General features: G+C 40.3%; 1 protein-coding gene across 1 annotated transcript in view; it reads right to left on the bottom strand.

Annotated features, from left to right (window-relative positions):
• Nucleotides 1-27,836, bottom strand: part of LOC136882244 (protein scarlet-like) — a 115,634-nt gene that overhangs the window by 25,686 nt on the left and 62,112 nt on the right. Inside the window, exons 8-12 of the mRNA XM_068229494.1 lie at nucleotides 16,657-16,912; nucleotides 12,929-12,960; nucleotides 12,736-12,841; nucleotides 6,401-6,625; nucleotides 395-530 (exon numbers count right to left, since the gene is read on the bottom strand). Coding sequence (XP_068085595.1) covers nucleotides 395-530; nucleotides 6,401-6,625; nucleotides 12,736-12,841; nucleotides 12,929-12,960; nucleotides 16,657-16,912 — 755 coding nt within the window. The remainder of the gene's footprint in view (nucleotides 1-394; nucleotides 531-6,400; nucleotides 6,626-12,735; nucleotides 12,842-12,928; nucleotides 12,961-16,656; nucleotides 16,913-27,836) is intronic.

The following is a 27,836-nucleotide window of genomic DNA, read 5'->3' as shown; positions in this document are numbered from 1 at the left end:
CAACTGATCCTGTAGGCAGTTGTTTTACTCGCGGTTTCATTGTAAAGAGAAACTGGCGTTCTTTATCTTTTTTCCAGAATTTAATTTTTACACGTATACATTTAAAATAAACTGAAACCACCTATAAAATATTCCATGAACCGCCACTGGTTTTTAGTTTGTTCTAGATTTACGACATAGAAATAAAATACTGTTTTCTTAATGCCCTCGTTTCATTGACAGCCACTCACACGTAGACTACATGTCGGTAGGAAAGAAACACAAATTTCACATCAGTAGGCCTAGTTAAGGTTTAAACAATCAATTGCCAATAAATATTATCTTTTCTGTGATTTCACATTGCTTTTTAGTGTTCCTTCATAAAGTCTTTAAATTTAATTTCTGTTGCACTCACCGTATGCTGTGGCTGAAATGGCAGACATGGCGACAGGAATACAGAAGAAAATGAAGTCTCGGAAGCCTCCCTCGAGCCCTGCAATCCAGAAGATTAGCGTCGTATACATCAAGGACTCCACGATCGACCTCGGAAGCTGAAGACAGAAAGTTCCAGTACTCATTATCTAAAAATCGTCCAAGTCTGCAAGCAAATATGATTTAAAAATAACCATCACTCTGAGCTATTGCTGGCTTTTCTGGTTGGTTGAGACGGATATTTCGTTGGTGTTCCTTGGTACTCAGTCCTAATCATTTCAAATACGTACGGTAATACATGGTTATTAACAATTAAGGATTTACGTAGGCAGTTCTCTCCCCTCTCCTTTCGCTATATTATTTTGTTTTGGTGTTTTCCAAATTCGTCTTCTCTTCGTCACTAGATGGTTCACTTCTAGGCTATGTGCTATGGGTCATACCTTCATAACCTGTATACACCTGTTAATGTATTATTCTCACTTTTCAGTCACGTGTCTCCAACCTCTAAAGATAAAAATTTCATTGTTCCGTATTGAAAAGTATCACAGTTAAATTGAAATAATAAATATGGTGGTTCAACGTATTCAATACAAGTAAATAAGAGATGTAGAGATTACATTCTTATTTAATTAAGAGTGGAAATGGTACCGGTTTCGACCCCAGTCTGGGTCATCATCAGCCGATTATAACTCGAAAAACAATGCATAAGTAAGAAAGAAGTTAACTGTCAAGTCCACACAATATCAGTTGAAGAGGCGATATAAAAATGACGGGGGTAGGCACTGTAAAATTCAGACGAAGTGGAATGTACAGGTAAGTCACTTAAAAGGAATAATGCGTAATCTTCCGAGCATCAGCTCGGCACACGCAATGTTTGGCACTGTCTCACAATGTTCACGAAAGGCAGAGAAATGAGCCAGACTGAATACACCGTCAGGCACAAAGTCACAACACAATCCAAATATGAAGATCTAAAGTTATGAAGAAGCCGAAGACGAGCAGCTCAACCGAAGTAACTTGCAAGATCCAGAAGATCGGCGCGGTGTTTACAACGTCAAGTGCTGTATTTTCATATTTGGATATTTGGATTGTGTTGTGACTTTGTACCTGACGGTGTATGCAGTCTGGCTCATTTCTCTGCTTTTCGTGAACATTGTGAGACAGTGCCAAACATTGCGTGTGCCGTGCTGATGCTCGGAAGATTACGCATTACTTCTTTTAAGTGACTTACATTCCACTTCGTCTGAATTTTACAGTGCCTACCCCCGTCATTTTTATATCGCCTCTTCAACTGATTTTGTGTGGACTTGACAGTTAACTTCTTTCTTACTTATGCATTGTTTTTCGAGTTATAATCGGCTGATGATGACCCAGACTGGGGTCGAAACCGGTACCATTTCCACTCTTAATTAAATAAGAATGTAATCTCTACATCTCTTATTTACTTGTATTGAATAGGTTGAACCACCATATTTATTATTTCAATTTAACTGTCTCCAACCTCGTTGTAGTACGTCCTTCTTTCTACCCCGCTTGATTCTGACTCTTTTTTTTTTTTTCTCCTGCACACTTTTTTTTCCACCTTGAGCTCTATTCTTCTATCCTGTGAGTCTTTCGTTACACTTTATTTGATTTGATTTGTATTTTAATGTTGAAAACATTTCTTAGCAGACGAAGTAGCGGTCCCCATACTGTGAAAAACGTAAAATTAAGTAATTTCCTCAATTGTTCCAAAAGTTGAAGGGCTAAACGGCCTGGAAAGTTTTGAAATTGTGAGTCTTCGATAGCTCTATCAGACTAAAAGAACAAATTTCGAAAATCGCTTTCGGCCTAAATGCAGTTCCTAAAATCGCTCTTTCTTTATTCCTTTTCTGTTTTATTCAAATCCAAGCCAAATTACAATCGAACCTCGATATCTCGAACCTCCTTTACTCGAATTTACAGTATCTCGAAGTAACGTAAATTTCCCGGTCGTTTGTACTATTCTTCACGTGTATTTATTTTTCTGACTCGAAATTCGGTCTCATGATTTACTCTATTTCTCGAAGCAACCCTTGCCTCCCTTGGAGCAAAAAATACTCTGTAACTCGAATTTTGTACAAGATTAACTGTGCAATACGGCATTTGTGGTTTGTGAGGAACAATTAACAAGTAAAGAAAGGCTTACAGTGATGCTGGGAGCTAATATGACGGGAACCAAAAAACTAAAACTTCTAGTGATCGGAAAATCGGCGAAGCCTTGCTGTTTCTCGGGTGTGAATTAATTACCGGTCATGTACGAAAGCAACCCTCGCGGATTACAAGCTCCATTTATAAATATCGGCTGCGTGGTACTGACGAGAAGTTTCAACGTGAAGGGAGGAGAATCCTCCTTTTCGTAGACAATTTCCCTGCTCGTCCCAAAGTGCTCGTTCAGTGCGCGTGCTCTTCTAACATCCAAACTGCAGCCCATGGACCAAGATGTGATTAAAAACTTGAAGCATTTCAAAAGGAAGAGGGCTGTTGAGAGAATTCTGAGAGGAATTGAATCCGAGGAGTCATTAACGGCTATTGATATACTACAGTCGGTAACAATGCTGAATAAATCGTGGGCTGATGTGAAGCAAGAAACAATTGTAGACTGCTTCCGTAAAGCAGGATTTTTGAAAGTTGACTCAGGAGCTACAGAACTCGAAGAGGAGGAAAAATCTCTAGTTTCGGAAGAATGGGTGAAGTATCAGCATCTTGTTAACAGCGAAGCTGATTTTGAGGCTCTCCACTCTGACGCTATACTGGCCGAGCCTTCTACAGACATCGTTAACGCTGCCGAATAAGAAGAAGACGATCCCCAACAAGCAGAGTTGGAGCTGCCTTCTCCTGTACCGTCAGCAGACCAGGCAGAGCTACAAACAGAGTCAGCCGAATGTACAAAAATGTCAGTGTTTTCACTGCAATAAATGTTGTTGAAAAGTATGTGGAAGGAAAGAAGGTTAACCGTTAAAAACAGAACACTAAAATAATAATCTTATGGCCTCAGCTACCGTGTGCAGACATTTCAGTTTGGCGCATCTGGCTGTCTGCTCGTCAATGTCGACGTTCCGGTTTACTGTAGGCCTACTAGATGGCAGAACGTGTAAACCGAAACTCTCCTGAGCGTCTATGGCTGAGATTTAATGAATTTTGTCGGGTAAACACCAAAGGTATCACCAGAAAGATCGTACATGGAGTGTCGAATGGACTTCTTTTTCCCCTTCAAAAATCCGACTACCTCTGCCGGGATCCGAGGCTGACACTCTACCACTGATCCACAGAGGCAGCTACAGAAGAGACTAACGGATTTTGTTTCCAAAGGCGTCAACGGTATGTTTCTTGTTTCACTACTGCAGGTACTGTATCCTGTCTTCTAAGAAGACAGGTTTATAATTAAAGTGATGCCGTAAAATGGACTTTGTGTTTTTTAAAATACTGTTAAAAATAATGTATTCAGTATAAGCCCGTAGATACACATGATTCAGTTGTGTGTTATACATGCTCAAAAACGGTATTCTCTATATCTCGAAATTTCGATAACTCGAAATAAAATTTAGCTCCCGAGGTGATTCGAGATATTGAGGTTCCACTGTAACTTCTTTACATAATTCTTTTTATAATATGTTCCTTGGTTCAATACTCTCAGGCGTTTTTTGATTTTTTGAAAAAAATGTCCACACCGAATGTAGTTATAAGGGTTTAAGTGGAACTCAGCATCGACTCACATTGGCGCTCGTAGTGGTAGAAAAAGGCAAACTGCTAATCGAATCAACCGGATAACGAAGCTTAAGAAAAGTGAGACATTTAGAGCCGAACGAGAGTACCACTTGCTATAGACCAGGGGTAAAGCATTCTTAAATCTTAGCCTACAAGGAATACAAATCCTGCCCAATAGCCACTCATAGCTGTCCGCCTGTGGATGCTACATTTGCCGCTAGAGGCGCTGCAATTCGACCTCACAGAACACCTCGGTTGGCGGTATTTCTACACATTGTATGCTTACTGGTGACGTTTACTACGAAAGATGAATGTTAATATTGATAGAAATAATGAAACTCAATAATGGTTTTGTTTTGTCCGAATAGTCAGCGCTGAGGCCTTCGGTTCAGAAGGTCCCGTATTCGATTACCGGCCGAATGCGTGATTATAATCACGTCTAATTAATTCTTCTGGCTCGGGGACTGGTGTTCGTGTTTGTTGATATAGTGATTACTAGATCTCTGATTTTTAGGTGCTAAAATGTTATTTTAACTGCCTAAAACAGACTCTCAAATAGGGTCTACAGTATTTTTAGGCAGCTGCAGTTTTATGTATCTTAATATGCATTATTTAAAACACAGTGTTGATTTTGTTAAATTGATAATAATTCGTTATGGGGAAATATAAAACAATTTTCACTCACCTCTTGCTGCAAACGTCGCAGAATATAATTTTACCATCCGATGTGAAACGGGTAAACTCTTGTAAATTGAGGATGAATTGGAACCTGACACCTTCGGCTTAATTCACACACTGACCAAATGGGAAAAAGGTATTGTTAAAATACGTCAATCATATTACACTGGTGTACTGCTTCGTTCTGTTTTGTAAACAAGGCTCTAGAAATAAAGTTCCTGGTATTAGTTTCCATGAATTTCCTTGCTAAGAGCCAACTAGGGAATTATGGATTAAAGCAATAAGCAGACCAGGTATGGTACAGTAAATACGCAGACCATGATACGGCAAAAATTAGGTTACTTATTATTATTATTGCTCCTGTTCTGATGATAATAATTTCCTTATTCTGTTGTGTAGGTGGTACCAAGAATAAGTTATGGAACCCTAGTGACCTCTCCGTCGAGTGCTGCAATGGCATATATTGGAGGGTATTTGGTAAGAGTTGTCGAAGACCACATGCCAATCAAGAGTGTGTTCATAAAATTAGTAGTATCCAGAGTCCATTTCTACTAACGTCATTAATAAAAATCAAAGACAGAAGTGGTCTCACGTCTCAGGTATCCAAAGCCAAGTTTTGTTTCACTGCTGATGAAACTGTGGCAAGTAAGGGACGAAATGTTATCGGTAACGCTGGGCAGTCCAAAAATAGCACAAACATTAACCGAAATACTGTTGCCACGTGTTGCTAAAAATCCTTTTCTACAGTGTGGGAAAAGTGGTCATCCTGAGGAATAAAGCAGAATAATACTGCAGAAGTTTCTGCACCTCTCTGTCACTAACTACGCTAATGGCATGACAGATGAGTAGCCTATCGCTGAGAATACTTCTCGATAAGAAAAACAATTTATGAGAAGAAAATATCAAGGAAAATAAAGTCGTTCCTTTTCACTGAAAATCTACGGTGCGGTAGTAAAAATATCTAGTGCAGACCTTATATCCTTTTAAATGCCAGACATAAATTTCGACAGTTATATGCGTTATCTGAAATGAAAACCCACAGCTGAATTGAACTCCTAGGGGTAAAAGGTGAACATTAATTATTTTCTACTTCATTCTGCTCAGTAATGTATATAATATACAGGAAGTATAGTGTAGAGTTCAATTTGTGCTGGTTTTAACTCCCGTTACTAATGCTACTGAGTGCTGATGTGAGGTGGTATACTAGCGCTGCAGCGGTCAAGACGCGCACTGCCAGGCGGACACTGTTTCTGAAGAGAGCACTGCGAGTGAGCAGGCTTTGTATTCCTTGTAGGCTAAGCTTAAATTCAAACCTTCGTTAATAGAGAAGTCTTTCTCGTGAACAGACGAGAGTTTCTTCTGAAGATGAGGAGCAAAGTTCTCTGCGGAAACGTAAAGAATTTCACCTTGTTTTCTGACATCGTGAAAGCCCACAAGTTGATTATCAGGTCTACAATTACAACTTTATGATCCAATTCGTTAAGTGTTACCTTGACTTAATGGTAGCTTGTAAATATACCTTGGTATCCCAGCAGGCGTGCTAGTGGTCTAATTAGAATTCGGACTGCAGTCACCGTAAACTTACCAAAACAATCATCTTGGAAAGGTAGTATGGGCCTGGCTTGTACAGTCCATTGGCGATCTCCCGGAGTAGGATGGGGATCTCGCCGGGGAACGTGTGGAAGACGCTGTATGAGAAGGTGAAGATAGTTTCTGTGATGATGAGGTACATCAAGCCCTGGACATTCTGAATGCCTTCCTGATCCACCTGGAGGTTCGTGTACGGTGTAGCCAGAAGAAGAGCAATAAGCTGCGGAGGAAATACAGCTGTAAAGTGGTTGTGACCAAACAAAACAAAACAAAACAAAAAACACACACATGGAATATTTGAATTTACACACTTTAACAGGTGACCTGGTCAATACATACAGTGACTCACATAATTATTTGGACACGTTAATTATAGTCTTTGCTACACACTGGCCCTATGGTTCAGAGAAAATATTGTACACGCAAACTAGTTTCTGACAGAACCCAGCTTGACAGATTCAATACGGCGTTGAAATGTGTACCTTTAGAAAACAGGAGAGAACCAGTGACCTCGGAACCTCAGAACGCAGTTAACGTTCTCCAGCAGAATTATTCGGATACAAGTCAGTTGCCGTGCAGAGGACGTGTGTAGAAGAGCCACGGGCAATTGAACGTAAACATTCAGTGAGTTGGAGTGCTGTGTATAGTCCGCGCACCTTTTAGGGATATTACTTTGTACGAGGGTGAGGAGTAAGGAAGGAGCTCTCCCGGTTCCGGTTATACTGCCAGCTGAATGGAAATGAAATCTGAATTGAATCGATAATATGATCGATCAATATGAATGTTCTAAATATTTATTATCTTACGCCAACAACTGTGTCACACATACATTATATAACATTTCTCCATGCGAATCTTGTTCCTAGCATGAATTCTATAGTTTGGCTTTGCTGTGTAAACAACAACAGTAGACTACTAGTACGTAAAGTGTACGCTAGATGTCGCACAGCGATGCATAAGCGATTCATAGTTTGTGTTTCAAAGGTTGCTAAGACGAATATTGAAGATTGCCGAGGTCGACCGATTCAGCACTAGGGTGTGTATCACTAAAAGGTGCGCGAACAGTACAACGTACGTGAAAATGGGCCGCAGAGGAAGAGAGAGCACAATCGAACAGCGGCAGCTAGTAATTTTTCACCATGCTAAAGGTAAAGGTTGTGGTAATATTGCTGAAATGTTACAAATGAAGAAAAGCACAGTCCCTGGTATTATCACAAGATTTCGGGAGGAAGATAGGATTGAACATCTACCGCATATGGGACGTCCAAGAACTTTTTCTGTGAGGGAAGTGTTATATCATCAGAAAAGCGAAAAAGGAACCCAAATTAAGTGCTCCAAAACTCGCTACGGAGATTGCCGCAGACACCGGAAAGAAAATGCATCCCGAAACAATACGGAGAGTACTTTCACGGCTGTATTGCAAGAGGGAAGCCCTTCATCAATCAAGTAAATCGAAGAAAGAGAATTCTGTTTGCCAAAGAGCATGTTAGAGAAGACAGTCATTGGTGGAATGACGTTATATTTCCTTATGAGAGTAAATTTAACATATTTCAGTCTGATGGGAAGATAACAGTTTGGCGGCGTCCTAAATACTGAGCTTCAAGACAAAAATCTGAAAGCAACTGTGAAGCCTAGCGGTGGACATGTAATGGTGTGGGGGTGCATGTCGGCGAATGGAGTTGGTGAATTGATTTTTATTGAGGGTAAAATGGACCACTTTCAATACCTTAGAATACTGAGGGACAACATGAAAAACAGTGCCGAAAAGATGGCGATTGGTGAACATTTTAAATTTTATCAAGATAACGACCCAAAGTATATGGTCTGGAATGTAAGGATGTGGTTGTTGTTAAATTGCCAATAGGTGCTTCATCCTCCCCCTCAATCGCCAGACTTGAATGTGATTGAGAATCTTTGGGACAACTTGATAAAGAAATAAGGAAAACAACAATCACATCTAGAGAACAACTGAAAAACCGACTTCAAGAAGAGTGGCAGAAGATATCTCCCGATTACACCCGGAAATTAGTGGAGAGCATGCCAAGTCGACTCAGGGGAGTAATTTAAATGAAAGGAAAACCCACCAGATAGTAAAACGGAAAGTGTCCGAATAATTTTGTGCAATATTGGTTTTGATTTTGTTTTTTAATTATTATATTTTCATTGACAGTGTTCATTAGAAGAATGGTCGACGTTTAGTTTTTATATTCCTTACAGAAACTTGTATCTAATTTATATCAGTGCTTCATTATTACTGAAACCACTAATGCAAAGGAAACTACAATAAATCATGTCTGTCGGAATAATTATGCGAGTCACTTTAATTTAATTTCAATAGCTTCGATCTCTATGAGACTGGGATTTAGTGGGGAAAATATACCAGTCTAGCATTTACTTGAATAGAAAATTAGAATTAACATAAAAATACTTCAAGAATGGTAAACCACTGCAATTCTTTATGAAAGATTATTCAAAATCTCTATCTCTACTTAAAAGAGGCAGTGCCTCAATGTTCCAATCTTGGTCATCTTGTTTTTATTCTTTATGTCTATAGTCTACCACCTTTGGAGTCCAGTTCAGTCATCCTTGATACTGAAGATATTTAATTTTACCTCGAATTTGAATATTGCTAGTTTACTCTGTACAACTCAAAATATATTTCACTGCGTCAATACATGCTCAACGATAACATCTTGAAAGTAGGCTAAATTCTTCCTAAGCACGGTATAGTGGAGCCTCCGTGGCTCAGGCCGCAACGCGTAACCCCGATCACTCAATGTGAGATTTGTGCTGGACAAAGCGTAGGCGGACAGGTTTTTCTCCGGGTACTCCGGTTTTCCCTGTCATCTTTCATTCCAGCAACACTCTCCACTATCATTTCATTTCATCTGTTAGTCATTAGCCTAATCATTGCCCCAGATGAGTGCGGCTAGCCTCGGCAGCCGGTACAGTTCCTATCCTCGCCGCAAGATGGGGGATTCATTCATTCCATCCCTGACCCGGTCACTGACTGGAAACAGGTTGTAGGTTTTCAATAAAACTTAAAAGTACATTAACCTTACAAAGTGATTCTAAAAGTATTCAACAGGTAATCCTGGCTAGAATTTTGGGTATTACGATAAATGTTAAGGGGAGTATGAATGGCCTATCCCGCTAAAGTTAAATGTGCCAATTTCATCACCATTTTCTCATGAAGTACTTCATGCAACTTAATGACATTTTTCCAGGTTACTCATACGTACTTCATGTACTTACTCATCTAGCTTGATTGCAGTAGGCTACATATTCTAGGAGTTAGGACAATTTTCGTGTTGTTTTTATTACATTTTCCTTACATTTTTGTGCATTTTACTGCAAATATAAAGGCTATCTCTACCATTCTAGATATATAGTGTCATAATGGTATTATAAATTAACTGTAAAAAAGTCAAGAGTCTATCTTCAATAGTTCCTGAGAAAACGGGTTATTTGTCTGAAAAATAAGTGTTTTAGAAATTGCAATTAACATTAATTTAAATTAAAACTCGCTTTTTAATGGAAACAACAGCTAAAACGCGTCAGCACTGTAGTCTTCATCATCTTCTACTTTGTCCGATCGCATTCTCTTCCTCCTCAAAGAGTTCTGGCAGCAAAAAAGGAAAAACCAGAAAGTGGCGAGAAAGGAACAGAAGTACAAATTGTGATGTTGTGCTACTGTATTACTGATTTTGTGTGTTAATTATTACATGTGACCATGACAAGAGCAAAAGGAGGGTTCAAGCAAGGGAGATCGGTACCATCCTGTTGTATCAGAGGTTGCGAGTGAGGTTAGGAATGAAAGTTCACCCAGTACTTCAGCTCCATACCTAGAATATCGTATGCACAACTTAAGCAAGAATCACAACTGTTATGCCAGTCCTACCAACGTCCGATGCAAGGTTTCCACTAGAATTTAAAAAATCAAACCACTAACCAATGGTTTATGAAATCCTAAAAATGGCCTATGAAAGTAGTAAATTGAATAAATCAAACACAGAATTAATCAGCAAATTCCAAATAATGTTTCTCCATAAAAAACAAAAAATAAAAATTTTCAATATAATGTCCATTTATACTCCCCTTAACTTAACATCATAGGGGCGCATTAATCGAATTTGTAAGAAAATAAACTGAAACTCCTTTTTAAGAAGTATTTCAAATCATAAAAGCATTGAACGTTAAATTAAAACGCACTGTGGTTTAATATACTCTCATTTATGAATTAAGTTGAAATGTGGTGGAGAATCAGCACATAGTCACACGAACAGGTTATTCAAAATACAGAAAACAGGGTAAACACAATGAGAGACAATGTGGGTAGAAGTAGAAATTGAAACAATCTCCGCATCATATAGCTGTGCTCTGCCCTTCTGTTTTCCAGCTTCATCACAACATTCTTCTCACACAACCAACGAATTAAATATAAATCAGTATAAAATCAACGATTGCATGAAGGCAAAAAGCAGTTTTAATTTTAGCCTGACATTTTTATGAGCTTCATAACAAGCCGAATGGTTTACGGTTATGATCACCAAGTCGTGAGAAAATGTTGTTTCACAAAATTTACAACAACGTTTTTCACAAATAATATCAAATGAAATAAAAACTTGGTACACAGATTAACAATAAGTTACTTTAAAACGTACTCAAGTTTGGTAACGATCAGATCAATACTTTTAAAGTTATGAATTTTCAAAGTGAGCGCTCCGTTGGAAATGGAAAAAATATCGGCACTTTTTTTTTTCGTTCAACCTGCGTTAAACTTTTAACTGGGTACGTTAAAAATTTCTACTCCACATAATTAAACGTAGAATAAAGTGAGCTAAATTTTGGTGTAGCTTGTTTCTAGGTGGGACAAACGATAAACATTTTATTAATAAATTAACTCTAGTGTCACCGAGCTCCATAGCTGCTGTCGCTTAAGTGCGGGCAGTATCCAGTATTTGGGACATAGTGGGTTCGAACCCCATTGTCGGCAGCCCTGAAAATGGTTTTCCGTGGTTTCCCATTTTCACACCAGGAAAATGCTGGGGCTGTACCTTAATAAAGACCACGGCTGTTTCCTTCCCACTCCTAGCCCTTTCCTGTCCCATCGTCGCCATAAAACCTATCTGTGTCGGTGCGACGTAAAGTAACTAGTAAAAAAACACTCGGGTGTCTATACTTTTTTACAGGACAGTAGACACATCTTCAGTCTTGGTGTGGGAAAAAAAACCTACATAAAGAGACGTGGAACACAGGACAAGCACAGCAGGAGAAAAGGATGCCAACTATATTTTGTTTCTCAAACTGAAATTCAGCCTGAAAGAACAGTGATTTCAGATGGCGTGTAATGATATTAGTAGATGAATAAGCTCGAGTTCAGTTTTTAAAGTCGGTAAGACCATAATATGAAGATAAAAGTTAGAATTCAAGCGGACACATTGCGGCAAATATGCGTCCATAAGAAGAGGAATTAAGGATTTGAATAATTTACCAAAGGGAAGTTCTATACATTTCCAACTTCTTTGAAATCATTTAAGAAAATACCACGTAAACAACTGATAGGAAATCTGCCACCTGGGAGACAGATCTAAATGCATTTTAGTGGTGAGTGATATGATACGAAAGGGACGAAACCGATATCCCAGGCGAAGCTGCGCGCGATCTCTCAAATTGCCAACCAGGACTGCTTCCGTGAATGGAAACGGCGTTGGCGCAATCGCTTGAAGAACGAAGCGACCGCTGCTCAGCCCCAAGGTCTGCATATTGCGAGATGACGCGTAGTCAGCGCAACGAATCTTCTCGTTTGTTGTTATTGGTCTTCTAAATCGGGGCAGCTAAATCACAGTCAGATAGCTCCTCAGCTGTTCTCATGTAGGCTGAGTGAACATCGAACCAGCCCTCAGATGAAGGTAAAATTCGGCCGGGCTGAGTGGTTCAGACGGTTGACGTGCTGGCCTTTTGACCCCAACTTAGCAGGTTCGATCTCGGCTCAATCCGGTCGTATTCGAAGATGCTCAAATACGTCGGCCTCGTGTCGGTAGATTTACTGGCATGTAAAAGAATTCCTCCGGGAGAATATTTCGGCACCTCAGCGTTTCCGAAATCCGTCAAAAAGTAGTTAGCGGGACGAAGAAACAGTACCGCTATTATTAAGCTAAAATCCCAGACCTAATTGGCAATCGAACCCGGGACCTCTTTGTAAGAGGCAGACTCGCTACCCCTTGTATTCACAGAGGAGACAGAACTAACTAGGGTACAGGTAAACCCCGTACCGTTGTTTTCAAAGTTCTGTTATTTTTTGAGCAGTCTTAGTTCACATATACTTACCATGTAAAAACCTACTCGAAGGAGATTCTGTGGACCGTTCCTGTATATATCCACCACATTCCTCCACATTAACCAATATAGCTGTGTTATTCGTCGAGGCTTACGTCTGGAACAGAAATACTTGATTAGTTTCCTTATAAATAACCTTTATAGACAAATTTTACAACGACTTTATTACAGTGAATTGACTTACATAGAGAGGAACTTCTGGAAGTCGTCTTCTTTCTGAAAAATGATTAAATAGTCATTTAAAAATAGGGCGCTGAAACATGTGTTATGCTGAAAACACGTGTTTACAGATTATCAGACATAAGAATGACAGTAAGGTTAAAATGGAAACAAGTTGGTGATGACAGTGTTTATTCTTGAAATTCACTTTCAACTTATTGTATTGTGGTTTCCCATTTTGACACGAGGCAAATGCTGGTAAGGTACGGTACCTTAATTAAGACCACGGCCGCTTCCTTTCCACTCCTAGCCCTTTCGTCTCCTATCGTCGGCGCGACGTAAAACAAATTGTAAAAATAATTTTAAAAGCTATTAGGTTGTTTTGTAAATGTACTACACGTCGAAGAGATGTGAAAAATCAAATACTATTAACTTGAACTGGCTCAAAATGGGCGACAAGCATGCTGGTAGTAGTGCCGAACCTGTAGTTCGGATTCTTTCCAACAGACAAATACGGTATAATCTAGGCAACCATAGCTCAAACGGTAGAGCATCGGATGTGAATTCAAAAGGTTGAGGATTCGGATTCCATCTATGTTTAGTTGGTCATTTCTGTTCTGCATTTAATATCTCTTCGGCAGGTTGTGTATTAAGAACGTCCAGGCAAAACCAAACATGTCCACAAAATAAAACATTTAAGTAAGCATTAGTTTGGTACAATAGTATCTTCTGAATCTGTTTCTCAACTGAAATGTAACCCATAATATTGAGCGTATACAAATCTAGGTCTGAGCGGAAGCAAATGAGATCATGTCCGAACCAATCAATTACTAGCCAGTATCTATCACGTGATGTCTCACCTCCCAAATCCCCGCAGCAACCAATTCTGCTAGCGTCGGAAAAAAAAAAAAAAAAAAAAAAAAAAGAGCACATGCGGGTTGGTCAAAACGAAATATGTCCATTTTTTCACGTGGCATTATTTAATTGTTATTGATTTTTATCTGTGCCAGCAAATAGCAAAATATATATATATATAGCCTATATACGGAGAGCTATCTTGTGACAATAAAGAATGTTTGAAAAGCTGTAAATTGTGCTACTTTTTCTTTCCCTTTGAAAGTCTGGGTTTGACGTACGTACTGTACATGTTTTTTATTTGTTTATTTTTTGCTAGTGGTTTTACGTCGCACCGACAAAGATAGGTCTTATGGCGACGGTGGGATAGGAAGAGCGTAGGATTTGGAAGGAAGCGGCCGTGGCCTTAATTAAGGTACAACCCCAGCATTTGCCTGGTGTAAAAATGGGAAACCACGGAAAACCATCTTCAGGGCTGCCGACAGTGGGATTCGAACCCACTATCTCCCGGATGCAAGCTCACAGCCGCGCGCCTCTAACCGCACGGTCAACTCGCCCGGTCATGTTTGGTTTTGACTGGATACCCTTCACTGTATTCCTCTTGTTCTTCTTCCGTCACCTGTATCCAGGGAACTCGTGACCTCCGTACACTTCTCGCATATTCGTGGGGACACAAGGGATGCGCCTCTCTTCTGGGATATTCCCTAGCTCTTTGTCCCGATCCACTTTGGCGCTTCGCTTAGGCTGTTATCACAGTCTGTGCTGTTATTACAGTGGACTCGCCACACCCAAAAACATTTTATATCTGTTATATTTCAGTTATGCCGCACCTTAACCTGGAGAGGAGACGCTGCATGCTGTATATTTCAGTGGCATTTCCTCCATTGGGAGGAGCTTCTCAGCCCGAAGTCGTTTTGAGAGTCGGTTTATTTATTACCATCCCACACTCGGCGCTGAGTCGCTATACGATCCCAACACGATTACAAAATAAAATATTTACCATATGGCATTTAGTGCCGGGAGTGTTCGAGGACATCTTCATCTCGCCTGGTGAAGGTTTATGACGCATATGCGCGTTTGTGTGTGAATTGATGATGAGGTAGGGAGAGGGTGAAACGCGGTGTCGGCACAAAGCCTACTCCTGTCGAATAACACCAAGGGGTCTGCTCAAGGCTTAACTTCTCCATTGTCGCCGTAAGACCTATCTGTGTCGGTGCGACGTAAAACAACCAGAAAAAAAAAAAAAAAAACTTCTCCATTGACGGGGGAGTTGCCATCAGCAGCCTCATATCCCCTCACTCCATATGAACACTGCGGAGACGTTTAGAACTGAATCCAAGCTTTTGCCACACAATCTAAGTGATTGGAAATTGTATACCAGTCCCTCTCCTACCCTGCCGGTCAACATTCTGACAGTTATATTTTTCCCCAGCATCCTATACAATGCTTTTGTGAATATTATTTATTCCCTGTGTGCGGGGGCGGTAGAATACATCCACGGTATCCCCTGCTTCTCGTAAAAGTGACTTGAATAAATGAATGAATACTCTTCTCTCGCAGTCACGCAGAGAGTACTCGAGAGAGAGTATTCGTTTATTGTAATCTAAATGATTACATGGAGTTAGTTTTGAAAGTGCTACAAAATACCAAAGATATTCCAATTCATGAAATGTTACAACAATAATGTTTGAAATATATGTTACATACCCAACACATATTATACAACCTTATTTATACCACATATGAATGGACGAAGACAACGAACAGAATTCCCCCCACCTCCTCAGTCACGGATGTCCACCAACCGGGGGAGAGTGTTAACTGAGGATGGTTGTCCAGTTGTATTTCCTCTTAAAACAATAATCAGCACCACCATTAGTGTTAATAGAGGATGGTTGTACAGGATGGTTAAAACAACAATCACAATCACCACCGCCATTAATGTTAATAGAGGATGGTTGTCCAGTTGTATTTCCTCTTAAAACAATAATCACCACCACCATTAGTGTTAATAGAGGATGGTTGTCCAGTTGTACTTCCTCTTAAAAATAATCACCACCATCATTAGTGTTAATAGAGGATGGTTGTCCAGTTGTACTTCCTCTTAAAACAATAATCACCACCACCACCATTAATGTTAATAGAGGATGGTTGTCCAGCTGTACTTCCTCTGAAAATAATAATCACTACCACGATTAGTGTTAATATGGGATGGTCACTACCACCATTAGTGTTAATAGAGGATGGTTGTCCAGTTGTAATTCCTCTTAAAACAATAATCACCACCACCATTAGTGTTAATAGAGGATGGTTGTCCAATTGTAATTCCTCTTAAAACAATAATCACCACCACCATTGATGTTAATAGAGGATGATTGTCTAGTTGCACTTCCTCTTTAAACAATCACCACCACCATTAATGTTAATAGAGGATGGTTGTCCAGTTGTACTTCCTCTTAAAAATAATCACCACCATCATTAGTGTTAATAGAGGATGGTTGTCCAGTTGTACTTCCTCTTAAAACAATAATCACCACCACCACCATTAATGTTAATAGAGGATGGTGTCCAGCTGTACTTCCTCTGAAAATAATAATCACTACCACGATTAGTGTTAATATGGGATGGTCACTACCACCATTAGTGTTAATAGAGGATGGTTGTCCAGTTGTAATTCCTCTTAAAACAATAATCACCACCACCATTAGTGTTAATAGAGGATGGTTGTCCAATTGTAATTCCTCTTAAAACAATAATCACCACCACCATTGATGTTAATAGAGGATGATTGTCTAGTTGCACTTCCTCTTTAAACAATCACCACCACCATTAATGTTAATAGAGGATGGTAGTCTAGTTGTACTTCCTCTTAAAACACCGCCGAGCTAAAAGTCTCACCTCGGATGACGAACTGTCGCTGAGTGAAGCAGACCACTTGTTCTGAGAAAGGTCCGGGGCCGCTTTGAAGAAGTACTTGTGCTTGTCGTTGTAGGACAGCTGCTCCTCCAGCTCGTGGCTGTACGGGGAAGATTCGAACTCGTCACAGATCCACTGGATCTTCCTGGTGCACTCCTCCTCTTTGCCCGGCCGCACCGCCAGCTGCGAGATGTAAAACTCGGCTTTGCTGAACGTTTGTGGGCATATCATATTGAGACTGAAAAAGATAGAGACAATGGAGATTACATCATCTCATCTTAGTTCAGTGACTGAAAGGAATATGCAAAGCAGCTGAATTTGGTACCAGATATATAGTAAGAAATAATTCAATAAAATGTGGAGCCAAATGGACTTGACAAAGTAGCAAACAAAATGAGAGCAATATATATATAAAGAATTGACATACCAACTGTCCAAAGATGTTAAAACAAGTAATCTCTATCCATCAATGCAAAAATCAGACAGTACAACACGGTGGTCAAACCAGATTGCCTATACGCAGCATGATGCCTGGCGATGAACAGGAAAAATTAACTTGAAGATATTAGAAAGAAAGAAAAGAAAAAAGATAAATGTTGGGAAAATCTTAGGTGCACGTAAGAAGGATGATACGTACTTAACAGAAGACAATAACGGATACAATGACAATCGGCTATCCAAGAAACTATTCAATCACTTCAACAACAATCCAAAGACAAAATGCACCAGAGATACGTACAAATATGAAAGAAGCCAAAAAATCAAAATATCTTTATTTGCAAATGAGGTGTCTACCTCGGTGGCAAATGGTACACTAAAATACATTATTGTCAAGCACTAAATATTAAATAAACATTCGAGAAGCAGACATACGGATCAAGACCAAAACGTGGGAAGGTTTCCAGGAGTCTACGGATAGAAACAACATATGAAATGTGGAGAGGAAAATACTAGCAAGTGAAAGGAAAGCTGAATTAGACTTTTGAGGCCTGGATCCTAAAGAAAAGGGAAGTGGACAGAATAGTGGCTATAGACTTTTTGCGACTGAGCTAGAACAGCAAGAAATAGAACTCCGACACCGAGCTGAGTGGCTTCCGGTGTACAGACTTAAGAATGATTTTCCGTGGTTTTCCGATCTCTTCACTAAGGCGAATACAACGGGAGCTCACCCCTTTGCCCTTCACCGCAACACATCTGGCCTGAGAGAGGCCGTACCCCGTCAGGGTATTTAGTAGGAGGTAGGTAGGTACAACTCTTACCGCGGAATTTCGAGAGTAACATCTACAAATTTTGGTCATGCATGTTGTTTGCAGGTATTTCCATGATTCAGGCGTGGTGGAATTTCACATGCTTGACGTTTACTTGGCAAAATTCTAGAATACTTGTTCTGATTCCATTCGAATGCCATATGTACGGGGTTCACTGATCTCTATACCTGGATGGCTGGTAGCTTGGGTAGCAGCAAATACAGTAGAGACAATACACGACACTTACGGATTTCGCCTTGCTAAAATGGGAGACAATTCGACGGTGGCGCTCCTAGTGACTTGACCTGAACAAATCGCGCTAAATTCAAATATCAATGGAAATGAACAAATAAATTACGTCTAGAAAGACAGTGGTATTGAGATATTAACTTCGAAGCTGCTAAAGCAATTCTGGATAAATGAATGAAGAATTATTTAAAAGGTTATTATTCAAAGACTGAAATTAGACATATAAACAAGGTGTGAAATGGACTGCTGTGAAATGGCTTGATCTTTCATTTATGCATTACTTTTTTAGCTTTAGCATACCTGCCTGAAATCTTACGGTTGGATTTGTCTTTTTTCCTCATTTAAAAACAATGTATCATCACATTAAGACATTTGTCAATAAAAATATCGGCACATTCCTTACACATATGATGCAATGAATTAACATTTAATAGCTGGACAATTTTCCTCTTAACATGGAGCCTACTAACAGAAAGAAAATCTATAAAATCCCGGCTTTAATCTGAGAAGAGGGATAAAAGAAAGAAAAGTTCGAAAATGTTGTCGATAGTGATGCTTTGAGGAATATTTACGTACAATTAGAGTAAAAATGTAACATACCCTTGGCTGTATAGTCGAGGATTTTTAAAGTCGCTGGCCTGGAAATGATCTGAACAGATCTTATAATTCTTATACAAGCCTTACGTCCCTTCTTTCTTGTACACTTTATCCAAATCGCTTCTGTGACATTTCAAAACCCACAGATCACACCTACAACAACACATCGGTATTGAAAGTTAACTGCTGCACTATACAATAAAATATGCGTATTATATTTTAAGCCCGTTAAAACATGGGTCGAGCAGGTCAGAAGATTATGAAGTACTATAAAAATCTCTGTCACTGGAAGAATAGATATGCAAACACAATATTACTTACATGTTCTTGTCACGAGGGAACCTGAAGAACGAGCGCGCATTTTTCTCTACTTCGTAATTACTGCAGCCAAACACAGCACATACCTTTCCCCTCATGTTGAGAGGAGATATCAAGGAATGACACACGCTACTATTTAATTATGTCAACTCACTGAAAACGCATAAATAACACCAAAAACTTCACACAAAAATACACGTGCTCTTATGACAGAATCAGTACCGTTCAGGTCTATCCGCTAGAGTGAGCTCCAATAGCTGTCCCTCGATATCTCGCTCAGTGTCGTGTATTGTCTCTACTGTATTTGGTAGCAGTAAGCCGAATAGAAAATGACAGGCGTGGTAAGATGGCAGCGAGCGCACGGTGCAGTAGACCACGAGGAGCGCGCTTGCATTGTTTATGCTTAGTTCAGGGACGCCAGGCCTCTTGATTGTAGTTCCACGGGTGTTTTGTGCTGTGTTATTGCAAAGGAAATAGTGGTCTACTTTACGAATTTAGGTTCGTTGCCTTGTAGTATGCCTGTAAATTACAAGATTCAATTTCAATGTGTATGTGTTCATGTGAAATCTGAATGAAGAGTACGGGTTATTAACATGCCGCAGTATTCAGGTTATGGATGTACAAACAGAACCGATCAGCAGAAGGAGAAATCATTTCATCGGTGCGTTTTATCTCCTTCTTCTTTATCTGTTTACCCTCCGGGGTCGGTTTTTCCTCGAACTCCGCGAGGGATCCCACCTCTACCGCCTCAAGGGCAGTGTCCTGGGGCCTCACACTCCGGGACGGGGGATACAACCGGGGAGGATGACCAGTATCTCGGCCAGGTGGCCTCACCTGCTATGCTGAACAGGGGCCTTGCGGGGGAATGGGAACATTGGAAGGGATAGACAAGGAAGCTGCCGTGGCCTTCAGTTGGGTACCATCCCGATATTTGCCTGGAAAAGTGCGAAACCACGGAAAACCCCTTCCAGGATGGCTGAGGTGGGAATCGAACCCATCTCTACTCAGTTGACCTCCTGAGGCCGAGTGGACCCCATTCCAGCCCTCGTACCATTTTTCAAATTTCGTGGCAGAGCCGGGAATCGAACACAGGCCTCCGGGGGTGGCAGCTAATCACGCTAACCACTACACCACGGATGGTGACTTTTATACTATACATAATAATCTTCCTAGGGTAGTGTTTTGAGTTTTAGGTTTATTGTATCTCATTTCGCATATTCTGGGAGCAAAATGGCAATTAATTTTTGTAGGTTTCCTTTCTCGAGACCCAAACTTCTAAGATCATGGATTAGGAGTATCAGGCGGGAGAATTGGGAGCCTTCTAAAACAGCTGTTCTCTGGTCGGATCACTCTGAGGAAGACTGTTTTTGATAGAACTGGACAAACTGTACGCCTTAGAAGTGATGCACAGCTAACTGTTTTCAATTTTCCTGAACATTTACTGCAAGTAAGGATTTACTCATATTTTTATTTATTTGTCATCATTAATCTGACGGTTTAGCTGAAATAATTGACGTGATAACAATCTTAGAGAATGAAATATGGAGGAGTTCTAGGCCTTATTACATCAGTAATAATTATGGGTTTCAGACACTGGAGTAGTGGGAGAAGGGAAATTGTGGTGGGTGTTTTAGGCTATCCCATTATAATGTTTGTGGTATTTGGGGCTCTTTTAAGGGGTGTTACATTTTTATGATGATGGCCATCAATGTTGCTTTGCTAGCTGAATTTAATTAAAGAGGTCTATAATAGTTATTTAGAGTAACAATTTATGAGCTGGAACGAAGTCATAAAACCATAACCTTAATTTACTCTATTAAATGTCATAGGCTTGCAAGTGGCGAGTGTGTTTTGATCACATTTCCCCACCCTTTCATTGTTACACCCCTAGTTTCACGTCATTTTCAGGCAGTAGTAATTTTTTTCGGCCGTTATTATACACTCATTTTTATTGCTATTCCGGAGATTTTCTGACTTCGGAATGACATGTCAGTGATCCCAATGTCCTTATGCTTTGAGTGAACATGTCTCTATATTTTTACTTATTCCAATGCGCCATTAATTGCGATTTAAAATTGACTATATTATCATTGCTTCCCCATAAGGAGAGCTCTAGGGTGGGTACGCCAACATGGCGAACCGCGCGCTCAACTTGGCGTACTTTCTCCTGCAGCGGAGAGCTGCCATCAGCGATCCATGTATAGAGATCAGTGACGGGGTTATTCGGCTAAGTTGTCCACCTTTTGCTATTTGCTTTACGTCGCGACGATGGGGCAGGAAAGGCCTAGGAATCGGAAGGAAGCGGCTGTTGAATCGCTCGAGATATTGACTTTCTGTTTTCACTGTCATAATCGGACTTACAATACATTTTTATGGCGTCAGTATCTTCAGACAAAATAGTACACTACCGAAAAATAACATGCACCATCCTCAAGGACAAGATCATTTTATTCACAAGCGACATGACAGGTAGTTCATCATTGAAGGAGTACGGTATATGATTACAAATTAGACCAATGAAATGAAATGAAATGAAATGGCGTATGGCTTTTAGTGCCGGGAGTGTCCGAGCACAAGTTCGGCTCGCCAGATGCAGGTCTTTCGATTTGACGCCCATAGGCGACCTGAGAGTCGCGATGAGGATGAAATGATGATGAAGACGACACATACACCCAGCCCCCGTGCCAGCGAAATTAACCAATTAAGGTTAAAATTGCCGATCCTGTCGGGAATCGAACCCGGGACCCCTGTGACCAAAGGCCAGCACGCTAACCATTTAGCCCTGGAACCGGACAAAAATTAGACCAAATGAAACACGTCACAGTAAAGGGTGCCCAAACGATTGCATCAAAACACAGTGTACCCACCTCTGGCGGCAATCAGGTGTGGATTCGCGCATGCAAACGTTTATAAAGATGCCGAAAGGCATCCTGCGATACATTGTCCCAAGCATCTTGCACCTTTTGATGCAATTCCGCAATGGTTCTTGCAGGCTCTGGAGAACGCGTAAGTTCCCGCTCCATCGTGTCCCATACGTGTCCTATTGGCGAGAAATCCGGTGATCTTGCTGGCCAGGGCAGTTGTTGTACACCACATAGAGCACGTTGCGTCACAGCTGCTGTATGTGGACGTGCGATGTCCTGCTGAAACAGCTCATCACCTTCCTGTCGAAGAAATGGCAGTAGCAGAGAGATAACAACCTGTGCAATGTAGCGGACACTGGTTACGTTACTCTGCAGAAACACCCACTGTGGCCGCGAGTTGTAACTGATGACTCCCTCACCATGAAGCCTGGGGTGGGATTTGGGTGTCGTGAGCGGAATGCACTCTGGAATAGGCCGCTCAAGAAAAACACCCACACAAAAACCCACCTACCATTTGAAACAATATTCATTATTAGCAACGAAGATAACCGCCAACATCTAACACAGCTGAAGTCTCAAGGAAAATAAATCCAGCGATGTTGAATAAGATAGACAAGATTGCAGTTTTGGAATATATAAGCAAAGGGGATTTAAATTAAGCAGCGAATACATTGGAACTGATAATAAAAAGTATCATACCGGGCGAGTTGGCCGTGCGGTTAGGGGCTCGCAGCTGTGAGCTTGCCTCCGGGAGATAATGTGTTCGAACCCCACTGTCGGCAGCCCTGAAGATGGTTTTCCGTGGTTTCCCATGTTCACACTTTAATCAAGGCCACGGCCGCTTCCTTCCAACCTCCAGCCCTTTCCTATCCCATCGTCGCCGTAAGATCTATCTGTATCAGTGTGACGTAAATAAGATACTGAAAAAAGCATCACAGCCGTGGACCTACTTACCAAAGGAAATTAAAACCTTGGTTTAATAAAACGTACTGCACACTCGACAAATTTATATATACAGGGTCTTACTAATAAAAAGTCCTTATACCGTTGTTTAACTCTTGTTTAGTTATACAGTGAATAAACCCTGTATAAGCGTTTTACATTTTTCTTACTAATAAACGAGGTATACGCATTGTATTACTACACAGCACGTATACACTCGTTCCAAGGAGTAGGAATCTCTTCCTGTAGTTCACTGACGTATTTCGCACGTTCACCGCCTTTATGATCGCGTCTGCTGGTTATCTACGAGCAAAACTTTCCGGAAAGTCGCACAGTAGCACGGCATATCGAAAAGGCAGTGGCAACACTAAGTGAGACAGCTGGAAATTCGCTTATATTGATATCAACATTTCTTCAGCTTGCTTGTGTAATGATCGCCAAAAAAAGAAATGGAATGCCTTAAGAAAAGATCAATAGCTCTTAACTGGGATAGTACGGAAAACGTAAGCAATTGTAATTCAATCGGCGGGTTGAAAAGGGTACACATTCCAAAATCCTTACTTTTCAGGAGAAAGGAAAACCTGTTTTGTAGCTAAACGAAAGATTAGATCAAAAAAGTTTCTATTAGGCATTTATACATCACATTTCTACGTATTCAACTACAAAGTATGGAAATCATATTACGTGCGGTTTTCAAGTTATACCATTTTTTATGTCAAGGAATATGTCCCTTTTTATACTCAAATTTGAGAAAGATCTAAGATCTTTGTAGAGGCAGATAATGTATAATAAACTCGCAATTTAAAGTCTATTAAGCAGTAACACCTTATTACACAAACAAACGCCAACCATAATTTCTTTTATAGTTATTCATTGTCATTCCGTGAGACAGCTGGAAATTGACTTATATTGATATCAACATTTCTTCAGCTTGCTTGTGTAATGGACGCTAAAAAAAGAAATGGAAAAGCTTAAGAAAATATCAAAAGCTCCTAACTGGGGTAGTTCGGAAAACGTAAGCAATTGCAATTGAATCGGCGAGTTGAAAAGGGTACACATTCCAAAATCCTTACTTTTCAGGAGAAAGGAAAACCTGTTTTGTAGCTAAACGAAAGGTTAGATCAAAAAAGTTTCTATTAGGCATTTATACATCACATTTCTACGTATTCAACTACAAAGTATGGAAATCATATTACGTACGGTTTTCAAGTTATACCATTTTTTATGTCAAGGAATATGTCCCTTTTTATACTCAACTTTGAGAAAGATCTAAGATCTTCGTAGAGGCAGATAATGTATAATAAACTCGCAATTTAAAGTCTATTAAGCAGTAACACCTTACTACACAAACATACGCCCAACCATAATTTCTTTTATAGTTACCGTATTCATTGTCATTCCGTGAGACAGCTAGAAATTGACTTATATTGATATCAACATTTCTTCAGCTTGCTTGTGTAATGGACGCTAAAAAAGAAATGGAAAAGCTTAAGAAAATATCAAAAGCTCCTAACTGGGATAGTTCGGAAAACGTAAGCAATTGTAATTGAACCGGCGAGTTGAAAAGGGTACACATTCCAAAATCCTTACTTTTCAGGAGAAAGGAAAACCTGTTTTGTAGCTAAACGAAAGGTTAGATCAAAAAAGTTTCTATTAGGCATTTATACATCACATTTCTACGTATTCAACTACAAAGTATGGAAATCATATTACGTATGGTTTTCAAGTTATGCCACTTTTTATCTCGAGGAATATGTCCCCTTGTATACGGTAGGTACTCAATTAAGAAAGATCTTTGTAGGGGCAGATAGTGTATAAAAAACTCGCAATATCAAAGGTCTATTAAGCTGTAACATATTTTTACACTAAAATACGCCCAACCATAATTTCTTTTATAGTTATTCATTGTCATTCCGTCTCTTTAAACTGTTTTACTTTACGAAGATGTCTAGCTTCCATAACCTCTGAATCGTGTACGGTACCGTATGTCTTCTATGTTTAAAATATCGTGAAGATCATCAACGTTATCGTCATTCTTTCAACGTGTGTTCAATGTTAAATGGATAAGTCGAATATTTTACAACGATTATATTACTGTCGACAATAAATACCACGAAAATAAACTGCTCGCTCGTTTCTTTTTTTCCGCTACACGCTGCTATACAACGCTTATACTAGGGTCCTGGACTGTATAAGCAATTCAGTGAATAACTATAACAGATGTATACACAGGAGGCTTATACACGGTTTATTAGTAACGAATTTCGCGTAAACGGTGTATAAACCTTGTATAAAAGTTATACACCGTTTATTAGTAAGACGGACAGTATATACATGATATGAGTATGTATGTATGTTCAGTCCGTCAGCGATTCCGCTGGTGGGATCCTCAACAGCTCTGCCATCAGCTGTCATAGATGGCCTAGGCTCACTGAAGAGGCGTACTAGGGAAATGAGGAGTGTGGTAGTTTCCCGTTGCTTTCCTCACCGAGCCAGAGTTGCTATTACATATCAGTCTGCCAAGCCCACTGAAATGCATACACCAACCGACCCTATGAGCAACATTTTCACACCATTCATAGCAGGGACTGGCTGCATAAGGATTGGCATTACTAGCATCGCTCATACCTCAGTCACTTTCATATTGTCAAAGCTAAGGATAAGACAGAGACAGATCTATGAAAGTAACAAAATTGCTCTAGCCTATACCAGAAGACACAGTGCACTGTAAACACTAGGTCCTGCCAGCAAAGGCATATGATATGAGTAAAGAAGTGGAATCAGAGATAAGGCTCTTTACGGATGATGTTATTCTATATGCAGTAATAAATTACAAGATTGTGAGCAACTGCAAAATGACCTCGATAATGTTGTGAGATGGACAGTAGGCAATGGTATGATACAAACGGGATTAAAGTCAGGTTGTGAGTTTCAAAAATAGGAAAAGTCCTCTCAGTTTTAATTACTGCGTTGATGGGGTGAAAGTTCCTTTTGGGGATCATTGTAAGTATCTAGGTGTTAATATACGGACATATTTCATTGGGGTATTCACATAAATGGGATTGTAAATAAATGGTACAGATCTCTGCACATGATTATGAAGGTATTTAGGGGTTGCAGTAAGAATGTAAAGGACCCCCTGCGGGTGGGGGATGCAGACGAAAAAATACACCCACGGTATCCCCTGCCTGTTGTAAGAAGCGACTAAAAGGATGATCAAATTAGAACCATGAGACTACTTGTAATTAGTACCATCACGCAGGGAACACCATGGGTCGCATTTACTTGCGCGTAGTACCACTATGTTTAGGTACGCAATAGGTTTGTGATTAGTAGCGACAGTGTGTGAATCGGGATATGGGTCCTACAGTACCTGTGATTCGTACCCCTATATGGGATTAGCGACACCATGGTTCTGCCTTACCAATGCCAAGTTCCCGCTATGTGAGGAATACGCGGGATAGTACAAGTCCCTGTGGTTAGTCTGTGTTACATGTGCGCATTACACTATCTGTGAATAGTACCATAATGTGTGGAATACCGCGAGTTTACGCTACTTTTGATTTGTATAGCAACATGACACATAGCATGGTTCTACTTTACTACCGATAAATACCATTGAGGGGCCGATGACCTGGATTTTGGACCCGTTTCGACTATAAGCATAATCGATTCAGCATCGTACTATAGAAGCTAGTCCCTTCGTCAGTAATACTATTGTTTTGTGCAAGCTTCTGTGCATGTGAGGCACTGTGGGTCACACCCAATCCAATCCACCGGGCGAGTTGGCCGTGCGCGTAGAGGCGCGCGGCTGTGAGGCTTGCATCCGGGAGATAGTAGGTTCGAATCCCACTATCGGCAGCCCTGAAGATGGTTTTCCGTGGTTTCCCATTTTCACACCAGGCAAATGCTGGGGCTGTACCTTAATTAAGGCCACGGCCGCTTCCTTCCAACTCCTAGGCCTTTCCTATCCCATCGTCGCCATAAGACCTATCTGTGTCGGTGCGACGTAAAGCCCCTAGCCAATCCAATCCAATCCAATCCATCGCTTTGAATTCTGGTCAGTGGAGGATTTTGGACTTTTAATTTGTCATTTCATTTCGTCTCATTTCGTACCATTAGGGGCTTATGACCTCGATGTTAGGCCCCTTTAAACATCAAACATCAATGATCAATCATCAAGAATGTAAAAGAGAGGGCATATAAGTCTCTGGTAAGACCCCAACTAGAATATGGTCCCAGTGTATGGGACCCTCACGAGGATTACTTGATTCAAGAACAGGAAAAAATCCAAAGAAAAGCAGCTCGATTTGTTCTGAGTGATTTCCGACAAAAGAGTAGCGTTACAAAAATGTTGCGCAACGTTTGGTCTTGGAAGACTTGGTAGAAAGGGACGAACTGCTCGACTAAGTGGTATGTTCCGCACTGTCAGCGTGGAATGACATCAGTAGACGAGTATGTTTGAGTGGTGTCTTTAAAAGTAGGAAATATCAAATTATGAAGATAAAGTTGGAATTCAAGAGGAAAAGTTTGGGCAAATATTCGTTTATGTGAAGGGGAGTTAGGGATTACAATAATTTACGAAGGGAGATTTTCAGTAAATTTCCAATTTCTTTGCAATCATTTAAGAAAAGTAGATAGGGAATGCCACCTGGGCGACTGTCCTAAATGCAGATCAATGGTGATTGATTGAAATGCCATTAAATGCTGAACACCGAGCCGCAAATACTTTCAGAACTACGCCGGGGTGAGAAGGCAGTGTAAGGAAATGCAAAAAGGACCTTCCAGAAATTGGAAGAAAGAAAACTAATAGCAGAGGCTGAATGAAATCCGTAGGAGGCCATAAACACAAACAACCAACATATCGATGGACGTGTGGGGGTGGTGATTATTGTTTTAAAAGGAAGTACAAGTGGACAACCACCGTCTAACACTAATGGAAAGG

Source organism: Anabrus simplex, chromosome 10 (assembly GCF_040414725.1).
Source record: "Anabrus simplex isolate iqAnaSimp1 chromosome 10, ASM4041472v1, whole genome shotgun sequence".
In the NCBI taxonomy this organism is placed as follows: Eukaryota; Metazoa; Arthropoda; class Insecta; order Orthoptera; family Tettigoniidae; genus Anabrus; species Anabrus simplex.
Note: the sequence above shows the minus strand (reverse complement) of the source record. Positions and strands in the feature narration are given on the sequence as shown.